General features: G+C 42.7%; 1 protein-coding gene and 1 pseudogene across 1 annotated transcript; one reads left to right on the forward strand and one right to left on the reverse strand.

Annotated features, from left to right (window-relative positions):
- Nucleotides 1-72: 72 nt before the first annotated feature.
- Nucleotides 73-11,815, forward strand: clxn (calaxin). Its single transcript, XM_029653026.2, has 10 exons — nucleotides 73-259; nucleotides 832-987; nucleotides 1,123-1,227; nucleotides 1,341-1,492; nucleotides 1,692-1,796; nucleotides 1,904-4,714; nucleotides 4,914-5,060; nucleotides 5,162-5,245; nucleotides 6,721-6,825; nucleotides 9,966-11,815. The coding sequence occupies exons 1-6, from the start codon at nucleotides 184-186 to the stop codon at nucleotides 1,952-1,954; spliced, it is 645 nt and encodes a 214-aa protein (XP_029508886.1). The 5' UTR covers nucleotides 73-183; the 3' UTR covers nucleotides 1,955-4,714; nucleotides 4,914-5,060; nucleotides 5,162-5,245; nucleotides 6,721-6,825; nucleotides 9,966-11,815.
- Nucleotides 1,951-4,455, reverse strand: LOC115123676 (RNA-binding protein 48-like; annotated as a pseudogene).
- Nucleotides 11,816-13,023: the final 1,208 nt, after the last annotated feature.

A 13,023-nucleotide genomic window follows, 5' to 3' on the forward strand; every position in this document is an offset into this window, starting at 1 on the left:
CAGTAATCTATGTATCATTCATTGTATCAATCTCTACCGGCTATATATTGTATCATTACTGTTCCTCACTATCTGAGCACGTGGAATGGAGTTACTATGGTAACAGGGTGTCAACATCAAGTAGTTGTGTTTTCTTGTGGCCACTGCTAGCTAACCCGTCAGCAATCCTGCATCCTATCAACAATGGCTGAAATGTCTGCAATGAATAGAAAATTGATTCAGAATCTCGCGGAAACTCTTTCTAAACAAGTCAAACACTGTAAGTGTCTGTTTGGATAGTTGTGGCAGAAAGAGTCAAAGTTTATGTCCTGACTAGTTGGCTAGCTAACGTTAGCTGAACTTCTAACAATACATGCTTATTAACTAACTAGTTCCTAACTCTGCAGTTATCTAGATACAGTAGCCAACGTTAGCGATTAACAAAGCTTGAAAACTAAAACAAGTTATAGCTCCTCCAACCAAAACTGCTGCCCCATACATTTAACGTGGCAACACTGCTTTTTTAAATGGAGAATGGGAGGTGCTATAACCTTGTCTTGTTGGGATCATTTTATTTATATAACCTTTATTTAATAAGGCAAGTCAGTTAAGAACAAATTCTTATTTACAATGACGGCCTAGGAACAGTGGGTTAACTGCTTTGTTCAGGGGCAGAACAACAGATTTTTACCTTGTCAGCTGGGGTTTCCTTTCGGTTACTGGCCATGTCAAAGTTTGTTCTGTGTTCTATTCTTTGCTGTGTTTAGCAAGTTAATCAAATCCTACACCAGTCTATCTATGCAAATGGAATTGTGCATATGGAAGGAGTACAAACACTATTTTTGTCTGCAGTTAACAAAACAGAAGCAGAGTGTCTGATCCGACTGTTCAATGGTCTCCTGGGGGATCAGAGTGACAGGAGGGTAGGGAATGGCCTGGACAGAGGAAAATTCAGGAATATTCTACACAACACCTTTGGAATGACTGATGATATGATTATGGATAGAGGTAGGCTTGTCTCTTTTGTTACATTTCTGCATGTCACATGAAAACGGAATAAACCAAAAAGATGATGATACTGATGACATACTGTGGTGGGGTATAGCTAAGAATCTCAACTCTTGTGTTGCATTTATATTCTAGTATTTCGTGCATTCGACAAAGACAACGACAGCTACGTCAGTGTGAAAGAGTGGATCGAGGGACTATCAATCTTTCTCCGTGGAACATTGGATGAAAAAATTAAGTGTAAGAAAGATTTCAATTGTATTATTAAGGCTTACACCCCATGTAGGCTATTTGACCATTATCTACTTTATTAACTATCCATACTAACACAGTCCAACTTTTGATCCGTTCAGACTGCTTCGATGTGTATGACTTGAATGGAGATGGGTACATTTCCCGGGAAGAGATGTTCCACATGCTGAAGAACAGCCTGATCAGACAGCCCACAGAGGAGGACCCAGACGAGGGCATCAAAGACCTGGTGGAGATCACACTCAAGAAGATGGTAATTACAAAAATGGTATCTTCATTGTAGCTGGTTAAACCAGACTGAATGATGCACTACCCATGGTTTGATTTTTCAGGCGATCTTCATAGTACCCTGTGTTAACAATACCTGTTTAACTCAGTCACAATTTACTAATTCATGCATCAGATTAAATATAGTGTATGAACATAAAAGACCAATGAGTTGTTTCCATCAGGACCATGACCACGACAGCAGACTGTCCTATGCAGACTTTGAAAAGGCAGTGAGAGATGAGAATCTATTGCTTGAAGCTTTTGGAACCTGCCTTCCCGATGCCAAGGTGACCATTGAAGTTAAGATTGTAAAAACAGTGTAATGACTTGTCTGTCTTGATTGGACAATATTTACCCTTTGTCTGACATGTTTTTTTAAAATGTTGTGTTACAGAGCATATTGGCATTTGAGCAGCATGCATTCCAGGATACACTTGAGCATTAAGGACAACACTACTTTATTCATTTTCATGAAACTGCAAATATATATAAACAAATAAAAATATATATAAAAACGCTTCTTATACTCTGATGGTAAATATACAAATAAAACATGTCGAGAAAAGGTGAAGTACTGTCTAATTGGTGTAAAGTCTAGGAACTTGTATGCAAATGTATGCATTATCTTCTGTGTGATGCTATCCGTTTCGGAACATGGAGTCTGTTCTGTCGTTCTGCCCCTGAGCAAGGCAGTTAACCCACTGTTCCCCAGGCGGCGAAGACGTGGATGTCGATTAAGGCAGCCCTCCACACCTCTCTGATTCAGAGGGGTTGGGTTAAATGAGGAAGACACATTTCAGTTGGACTAGGTATCCCCCTTTCCTTTTCTCTGTTAGATTATCTTCTGAGGCTTTCCTGGCTTTGTCTTCTTCTCTGTTGGCTTGACTTCAGGAACTGATGCTACCTGAAAACAAGGAAAGAAATTAATTTACTGCAGTATCCCTCACACTTGAATTGTAATACTGTATGAAGTTGTGACTGTGAGTGACCAATTTTGGGAAGCAAATGACCACGAATATACCTTTTTCAATGTATTTCAGACCAGGTTGGATGTTGTGTTCAATGACTCATCCACCATATCCATCTTAGGCTACTCTGGTAGTTTGGTCCAATGAGGGTTTCATTTTTGTCCACAATGGCAAAAAGTCTTTACTCATTTCTACCATTTTCCGTTCTCCAAATGTGTGGTCCTCGGTATGAATCTGGAGGGTACTGCAGGGGGTGGATTCTTACTCAGTCTTTTCACCATCCCTCTGTTTCCCCCAGAAGAGGAGGGAGTGCCACTTATATTGGGTGCCTGCTGCAGTTTATTATGAAATTATGCAATGACCCCCTTTTGTCCTCTGTTGGAATAGTCCTGCATTGGTTTGCCTGATAACTATAAGACCGATCATAAAATGGGGCACATCTGAAGCTAAGCAGGGTTGGTCCTAGTGACCAGACGCTGCTGGAAGTAGTGTTGGAGGGCTAGTAGGAGGCACCCTTTACGCTTGTCTAAAAAAATATCCCAATGCCCCAGGGCAATGATTGGGGACATTGCTCTGCGTAGGGGGATGTTGAACGGGTGTCCTGACTCTCTGTGGTCACTAAAAAAAGATCCCATGGCACTTATCGTAAGAGTAGGGGTGTTAACCCCGGTGTCCTGGCTAAATTCCCAATCTGGCTCTTGTACAACCATGGTCACCTAATCATCCCCAGCTTACAATTGGCTCAAGGGTCAAAGTCTCTTCCTGATTGCCGGTATCACTGGATCTCTGATCATCACCTTAAGAAGTCCTGGCTGTGGTAGCAAATGTATCGGAAGACATGGGCTTTTTTTCTCTTCATCCCCCTGGTCCTGTTCTTTTGTTCCACAACCAAACAAGACAAATTGAGAATCATACAGTATGTGTCAACTAACTGCATCATAATAGTAATGCTTATGTTGTGAATGACAGATATAGTTCTGATAATAGTCTACTAACACATCATCTGTACCTTTATTTTGAGCCGTCCTATTCACATATCTCCCGTCTTGCAGCTTTAATCTGGTGTTCTCCACTGTCTCATACTCTGGGGCATAGCACATGTAGTAAACCTACAAAGAAACTCTTCTCATCCATGTGCCTTTTGACTGCCCTGAAACAGAATTACATCAAAGTATAACTGGTATAACTCAGACACTCTGTTTGCAGATTTGACAGTACTGTATAACTAATAGAGCCTAGTAATACCAAGGGCCTAATAGTTAGTTACTATAAACTAGGGCCTAGAGGTTTTTTTCCTGGTCAGTGTTACAAATGCACATTCTTAAAGCAACAGCATTCAATACTCAACTGAGCTAGAATCCCACGTTACTGAACACAACATTCAGGTTACATGGTCACTGAGAAAACTCCCAGCCCTAGTTATGTATCACTCATCATGATCAACTGGATGGAACCTGTCCTGACCTTGCACCGGTGAGTTTCTGGAACTTGATGTGGTAGACCTCTGAATTCCTCTGCAGGGTATTCATCCAGCCCTCCTCCACAAACCTGTACAGCGCAGAGAGCTGGAATAGTTCTGTCATCACCCCAATGGCTGGGGCTTCTTACACTGTCAGGTAACGAGACTCCAAGTTGATGGTGTACACCTGCAGATGCAATATAGCATGAGGGTAAGATAAAGAAATACAAAACAAGAAATTGCACAGTGGCGCCCGAGCTAACTTGCTAGCCAAGTATTGAGCATGGATACAGAATTTCGCTGAAGGAAACGATATTCTTACCTTAACTTCTTTAGGTCTCCTTAATTTTCTATAATTTGTTCGCGAGGGGCACATATAGTGTTGCTCATGGTGTTTATAAACCTCTGGAGTGCTCCAACTTCAGCTGTTGATGGGCGCCGCCATGTTTGCTAATGACAACACAACCCAAACCTGAAGTAGTTTCCCAGACAAAAATAATCGGATCTGAGGTAATTGATGTGAGCGTCTCTGTGAGAAAAAAAAATCGGATCAGCTACTTTTGCCTGCACAGAATGCATAACCGAATGCGACCCGTAAAATTACGTACAAGTAATCTAGCTAATTATCTAGCTACTTCATTTGCGTTTAGATCATATTGCCAACATATTTAGTTATGTTGGGAAATAATGGCATCTAATCTGTCACATTGGTTTTTAACAACACGAAAAGCTGCTTTCTTCAACCGCTTTCTTGGTAACACAGCTCTCGCTTCACCAGGTAAGCTACAAGCTGGCTACTGTATGTGGCTTGCTAGTGTTGTTTTCTTTTTGTTTGTTTCAAGTTATAATTATACTACCGGTAGCTAACTTGCACTTGTGACCATTTCATGCCATGTCTTCTAGTTAGTCTGATAGTTTTTTTGTGGAATGCCATGTTTCCCATGTTTATTCATGTAATTATCTTCTGTGTTATACAGAACCTGGCTCTGGAGCTGTCCTGGGGTCATGATGCCCATGTGTTCCTCAGCTGGACCAGAAGCAGAGGCCCTGCCAACGAGGAGGACCATAAAGTAGAGTTGAGCAGGCAACTGTGAGAGAAGCTTGGACTCAAAGATGGCGAGCAGGTAATGATGTCCCACTCTTCACTAATTCTCTTGTTGCCCATTCCCCAAACTCATACCTTTACAACCTCTTCCACTTACTAACTCGTGTTGTATGGTTTCAGGGCTTCTTGCGGCCATGCCAGCAGGTCCTGTCTGTACAGCAGGTGTTTGTGGACCCACTCACCTCTGACGACTTGGAGATCCTGGTGAGTACCTGTGTTTAGAGTGGTCTTTGTGTCATTGACATTGTTCGGAGGGTCTGCTGTCCGGACCTCTGGCAGTCTCTATGGGGGTGCCACAGGGTTCAATTCTTGGACCGACTCTCTTCTCTGTATACATCAATGAGGTCGCTCTTGCTGCTGGTGAGTCTCTGATCCACCTCTACGCAGACGACACCATTCTGTATACTTCTGGCCCTTCTTTGGACACTGTGTTAACAACCCTCCAGGCAAGCTTCAATGCCATGCAACTCTCCTTCCGTGGCCTCCAATTGCTCTTAAATAGAAGTAAAACTAAATGCATGCTCTTCAATCGATCGTTACCTGCACCTACCCGCCTGTCCAACATCACTACTCTGGACGGCTCTGACTTAGAATACGTGGACAACTACAAATACTTAGGTGTCTGGTTAGACTGTAAACTCTCCTTCCAGACCCATATCAAACATCTCCAATCCAAAGTTAAATCTAGAATTGGCTTCCTATTTCGCAACAAAGCATCCTTCACTCATGCTGCCAAACATACCCTTGTAAAACTGACCATTCTACCAATCCTCGACTTTGGCGATGTCATTTACAAAATAGCCTCCAATACCCTACTCAACAAATTGGATGCAGTCTATCACAGTGCAATCCGTTTTGTCACCAAAGCCCCATATACTACCCACCATTGCGACCTGTACGCTCTCGTTGGCTGGCCCTCGCTTTATACTCGTCGCCAAACCCACTGGCTCCATGTCATCTACAAGACCCTGCTAGGTAAAGTCCCCCCTTATCTCAGCTCGCTGGTCACCATAGCATCTCCCACCTGTAGCACACGCTCCAGCAGGTATATCTCTCTAGTCACCCCCAAAACCAATTCTTTCTTTGGCCGCCTCTCCTTCCAGTTCTCTGCTGCCAATGACTGGAACAAACTACAAAAATCTCTGAAACTGGAAACACTTATCTCCCTCACTAGCTTTAAGCACCAACTGTCAGAGCAGCTCACAGATTACTGCACCTGTACATAGCCCACCTATAATTTAGCCCAAACAACTACCTCTTTCCCAACTGTATTTCATTAATTAATTTATTTTGCTCCTTTGCACCCCATTATTTTTATTTCTACTTTGCACATTCTTCCATTGCAAAACTACCATTCCAGTGTTTTACTTGCTATATTGTATTTACTTTGCCACCATGGCCTTTTTTTGCCTTTACCTCCCTTCTCACCTCATTTGCTCACATTGTATATAGACTTGTTTATACTGTATTATTGACTGTATGTTTGTTTTACTCCATGTGTAACTCTGTGTCGTTGTATCTGTCGAACTGCTTTGCTTTATCTTGGCCAGGTCGCAATTGTAAATGAGAACTTGTTCTCAACTTGCCTACCTGGTTAAATAAAGGTGAAATAAAAAAATAAAAATAAAAATTGTTGATACATTGTTGAAGAGACTAAATCAACCCTGTCGTGTCCTCAGGAGCTCCACAGTGCAGCAGCTCCTGGAGCAGAATAGAGTGGTGTTTCCGGATGCAGTGTTTCCTGTGTGGGTGGACCAGAGAACACTCATCTACATCCGAATCAGGTCAGCACTGATTTTCGCTTTGTAATTTTTTCAACATCTACCAGCTATGAACTCAACAGCTCATACAAATAAAGAGTTGATGTAATACTATCCTCCATACTCTTCTTCTTCTGCAGCTTCAGTCTCCCCAACTGTACTGTACGGTCAATCAGAGCCGTTCACAGTAGAGGTCGACCGATTATGATTTTTCAAAGCCGATACCAATTATTGGAGGACCAAAAAAGCAGATACCGATTAATCGTCCGATTTATAAATAGATAATAATAATAATACTTTTTCAAATGTATTTGTAATAATGACAATTACAACAATACTGAATTAACACTTATTTTAACTTAATATAATACATCAATAAAATCAATTTAGCCTCCGTCCCTCTCCTCGCTCCTCCCTGGGCTCGAACCAGCAACACAACGACAACAGCCACCACATCGAAGCAGCGTTACCCATGCAGAGCAAGGGAAACAACCACTCCAAGGCTCAGAGCGAGTGAAGTTTGAAACGCTATTAGCGCGCGCTAACTAGCCGGCCATTTCACTCCGGTTACACCAGCCTCATCTCAGGAGTTGATAGGTTTGATGTCATAAACAGCACAATGCTTACCGCACAACGAAGAGCTGCTGGCAAAACGCATGAAAGTGCTGTTTGAATTAATGTTTACGCGCCTGCTTCTGCCTACCACCGCTCAGTCCGATACTTAGATACAGTGGGGCAAAAAAGTATTTAGTCAGCCACCAATTGTGCAAGTTCTCCCACTTAAAAAGATGAGGCCTATAATTTTCATTATAGGTACACTTCAACTATGACAGACAAAATGAGAGAAAAAAATCCAGAAAATCACATTGTAGGAGCTTTTTATGAATTTATTTGCAAATTATGGTGGAAAAATAAGTATTTGGTCACCTACAAACAAGAAAGAATTCTGGCTCTCACAGACCTGTAACTTCTTCTTTAAGAGGCTCGTCTGTCCTCCACTCGTTACCTGTATTAATGGCACCTGTTTGAACTTGTTATCAGTATAAAATACACCTGTCCACAACCTCAAACAGTCACACTCCAAACTCCACTATGGCCAAGACCAAAGAGCTGTCAAAAGACACCAGAAACAAAATTGTAGACCTGCATCAGGCTGGGAAGACTGAATCTGCAATAGGTAAGCAGCTTGGTTTGAAGAAATCAACTGTGGGAGCAATTATTAGGAAATGGAAGACATACAAGACCACTGATAATCTCCCTTGATCTGGGGCTCTACACAAGATCTCACACTGTGGGGTCAAAATGATCACAAGGACGGTGTGCAAAAATCCCAGAACCACACGGGGGGACCTAGTGAATGACCTGCAGAGAGCTGGGACCAAAGTAACAAAGCCTACCATCAGTAACACACTACGCCGCCAGGGACTCAAATCCTGCAGTGCCAGACGCGTCCCCCTGCTTAAGCCAGTACATGTCCAGGCCCGTCTGAAGTTTGTTAGAGAGCATTTGGATGATCCAGAAGAAGATTGGGAGAATGTCATATGGTCAGATGAAACCAAAATATAACTTTTGGGTAAAAACTCAACTCGTTGTGTTTGGAGGACAAAGAATGCTGAGTTGCATCCAAAGAACACCATACCTACTGTGAAGCTTGGGGGTGGAAACATCATGCTTTGGGGCTGTTTTAATGCAAAGGGACCAGGACGACTAATCCGTGTAAAGGAAAGAATGAATGGGGCCATGTATCGTGAGATTTTGAGTGAAAACCTCCTTCCATCAGCAAGGGCATTGAAGATTAAACGTGGTTGGGTCTTTCAACATGACAATGATCCCAAACACACCGCCCGGGCAACGAAGGACTGGCTTCGTAAGAAGCATTTCAAGGTCCTGGGGTGGCCTAGCCAGTTTCCAGATCTCAACCCCATAGAAAATCTTTGGAGGGAGTTGAAAGTCCGTGTTGCCCAGCAACAGCCCCAAAACATCACTGCTCTAGAGAAGATCTGCATGGAGGAATGGGCCAAAATACCAGCAACAGTGTGTGAACTTTGTGAAGACTTACAGAAAACGTTTGACCTCTGTCATTGCCAACAAAGGGTATATAACAAAGTATTGAGAAACTTTTGTTATTGACCAAATACTTATTTTCCACCACAATTTGCAAATAAATTCATTAAAAATCCTACAATGTGATTTTCTGGATTTTTTTTCTCATTTTGTCTGTCATAGTTGAAGTGTACCTATGATGAAAATTACAGGCCTCTCTCATCTTTTTAAGTGGGAGAACTTGCAAAATTGGTGGCTGACTAAATACTTTTTTGCCCCTCTGTACTTGTATACTCAGTCAGATTATATACAACACAGGACACGCCAGATAATATCTAGTTATATCATCAACCATGTGTCGTTTTTTAATTTATTTTACCTTTATTTAACTAGTCAAGTCAGTTAAGAACAAGTTCTTATTTTCAATGACTGGCAAGGAACAGTGGGTTAACTGCATGTTCAGGGGCAGAACGACAGATTTGTACCTTGTCAGCTAGGGGATTTGAACCTTTCGGTTACTAGTCCAACACTCTAACCACTAGGCTACCCTGCCGCCCCAAGTTAACTAGTGATTATGATTGATATTTTTTTATAAGAATAGTTTAATGCTAGCTAACAACTTACCTTGGCTTACTGCATTTGCGAAACAGGCAGTCTCCCTGTGGAGTGCAACGAGAGAGAGGCAGGTCGTTATTGCATTGGACTAATTAACTGTAAGGTTGCAAGATTGGATCCCCCGAGCTGACAAGGTGAAAATCTGTCTTTCTGCCCCTGAACGAGGCAGTTAACCCACCGTTCCTAGGCCGTCATTGAAAATAAGAATGTGTTCTTAACTGACTTGCCTAGTTAAATAAAGGTGTAAAAAAATATATAACATATATTTATTTTTTTATCGGCGCCCCAAAATACCGATTTCCGATTGTTATGAAAACTTGAAATCGTCCCTAATTAATCGGCCATTCCGATTAATCGGCCGACCTCTAGTTCACAGAGCTGCATGTCTCTCCTAAAATCCGTGCTGGAACTGTGGACCGCTTCGGGGGTCCTTTTAGAACATCCTTACTCAATCAGAGCCAGCCAATCCACAGGCAGCTGAACTTTGACCTCTCAACCTCCTCCAGGTCCTCTCTGGAGAGCATTCAGAAGACTGGACTTCCTGTACAACAATGTCCCAACGCTGCTGGCCTCCAGTGCCCCCAGCAGTGGGGCGGGATAGCAATCCTAAAGAACATGGTCAGGTACATGCTAACATGGAACTATGACCCAGTGAGAGAGTCTCCTCCATCTCCAACATCTCTTCCCTCCTCAGTGACTCAGTCTTCAGAGTATGCCGAGCACCGCCCGTGTCTTCTGGCCCTCTGAGTGCCAGCCTTGGGGTTGACCTCATTCTGACCTGCAGCCAGCAGATGGGAGTGTAATATCAATGGTGGCCAGCCAGCTGTGACGTATGGCCTACTGTCCAAGGTGCTCTCTCCCAAGAAGGTGAGAGAGAGGGCCAAGCTGGCCATGGAGAAGAATAAGAGTGGAGGTGCTGGTGGTGCTCCCCAGCCTGGTGATGATGCAGGGGACAGTCGTGGCCAAAAGTTTTGAGAATGACACATTCATTTTCAAAGTTTGCTGCCTCAGTTTGTATGATGGCAATTGGCATATACTCCAGAATGTTATGAAGAGTGATCAGATGAATTGCAATTAATTGCAAAGTCCCTCTTTGCCATGCAAATGAACTGAATCTCCCCAAAACATTTCCACTGCATTTCAGCCCTGCCACAAAAGGACCAGCTAACATCATGTCAGTGATTCTGGAGATCACTGTCATGCTGATTGAGTTTGAATAACAGACTGGAAGCTTCAAAAGGAGGGTGGTGCTTGGAATCATTGTTCTGCCTCTGTAAACCATGGTTACCTGCAAGGAAACATGTGCTGTCATCATTGCTTTGTGCAAAAAGGGCTTCACAAGCAAGGATATTGCTGCCAGTAAGATTGCACCTAAATTAACCATTTATCAGATAATCAAAAACTTCAAGGAGAGCGGTTCAATTGTTGTGAAGAAGGCTTCAGGGCTCCCAAGAAAGTCCAGCCAGCGCCAGGACTGTCTCCTAAAGTTGATTCAGCTGCGGGATCGGGGCACCACCAGTACAGAGCTTGCTCAGGAATGGCAGCAGGCAGGTGTGAGTGCATCTGCACGCACAGTGAGGCGAAGACTTTTGGAGGATGGCCTGGTGTCAAGAAGGGCAGCAAAGAAGCCACTTCTCTCCAGGAAAAACATCAGAGACAGACTGATATTCTGCAAAAGGTACAAAAGAATTGGACTGCTGAGGACTGGGGTAAAGTTGTTTTCTCTGATGAATCCCCTTTCCGATTGTTTGGGGCATCCGGAAAAAAGCTTGTTCGGAGAAGACAAGGTGAGCGTTACCATCAGTCCTGTGTCATGCCAACAGTAAAGCATCCTGAGACCATTCATGTGTGGGGTTGCTTCCCAGCTAAGGGAGTGGGTTCAATCACAATTTTGCCTAAGAACACAGCCATGAATAAAGAATGGTACCAACACATCCTCCGAGAGCAACTTCTCCCAACCATCCAGGAACAGTTTGGTGATGAACAATGCCTTTTCCAGCATGATGGAGCACCTTGCCATAAGGCAAAAGCGATAACTAAGTGGCTCGAGGAACAAAACATCAATATTTTGGGTCCATGGCCAGGAAACTCCCCAGACCTTAATGCCATTGAGAACTTGTGGTCAATCTTCAAGAGGCGGGTGGACAAACAACAACCCACAAATTCTGACAAACTTCAAGCATTGATTATGCAAGAATGGGCTGCCATCAGCCAGGATGTGGCCCAGAAGTTACTTGACAGCATGAAAGGGCGGATTGCAAAGGTCTTGAAAACAATGGGTCAACACTGCAAATATTGACTCTTTGCATCAACTTCATGTAATTGTCAATAAAAGCCTTTGCCGCTTGTAATTATACTTCAGTATTCAATAGTAACATCTGGCAAAAATATCTAAAGACACTGAGGCAGCAGACTATGTGAAAATTCATATTTGTGTCATTCTCAAAACTTTTGTCCACGACTGTAGTCAAGGTGGTGTGTCACCATACAGAGGAACTGAAAGGATCTTCTAGAGAGGAAGAGCTCCACAGCGGAAGGGTCTGGGTGATTACATGTACATTAGCCATGGTCTAAAAGTTGGGCACAATGTAGGTCTAATTAAATAAACTATTCTCAATGTTGTAATTTTTAAAATGTTATTTAACCTTTATTTAACTAGGCAAGTCAGTTAAGAACAAATTCTTATTTACAATGAAGGGCCTAGCAGAAGGCAGAAGGCCTCCAGCGGGGCTGGGGGCTGGGATTTAAAAAAATATAATATAGGACAAAACACACATCACAAAAAAGAGACAACACTACATAAATAGTGACCTAAGATAACAGCATGGCAGCAACACATGACAACATAGCATGGTAGCAATGCATGTAATGCAGTAGCACAACATGGTAGCAGCACAGAACATGATTGAGCAAAATCATACTACCCAATCATAGTTTCTATTAGCTCTTAGGACATAGTTTACAGGTTTGTGAAAATTGATTCATATTGTAAACTGATTTATATTGAAGCTATATGTAATTCAAGCATAATTGTATGTCTCGGATCCCACTATCCCTGGGAACTAGGCTCCATTTCGACCCACACTCATCAGTGAGAATCAAGCCAATCAAATCAACTCCTAGAGTAGCCACCAGTATCTACCTGCAGCCTTTACAACCACAGGTGAGTAACATTTACATTTGACATCATATGTAATTCTATTGAATGTATTGTTCTGATTATCCTAACCTTGTACTTTCAATTTCATGAGGTAAATAGAATGGTGTAACTCAGGGGTATCAAACTCCATGGAGGTCCAAGTGTCTGCAGTTTTTTTGTTTGTCTTTTCAAGTAAGACCTAGACAACCAGGTAAGGGGAGTTCTTTACTAATTATTGACCTTAATTAATCAATCAAGTACAAGGGAGGAGTGAAAACCCGCAGACACTTGGCCCTACGTGGAATGAATTTGACACGTGGTGTAAATGTATAGCTCTTTGGCAGCTGGTTATATTGAATGCCATGTTGCTGTTTGACCCCTGCCCTGGTGTCCTCCTAGCCTGCGGCAGAGAGTGAGGTGGAGAT

Source organism: Oncorhynchus nerka, linkage group LG4, assembly GCF_034236695.1.
Source record: "Oncorhynchus nerka isolate Pitt River linkage group LG4, Oner_Uvic_2.0, whole genome shotgun sequence".
Lineage (NCBI taxonomy): Eukaryota > Metazoa > Chordata > Actinopteri > Salmoniformes > Salmonidae > Oncorhynchus > Oncorhynchus nerka.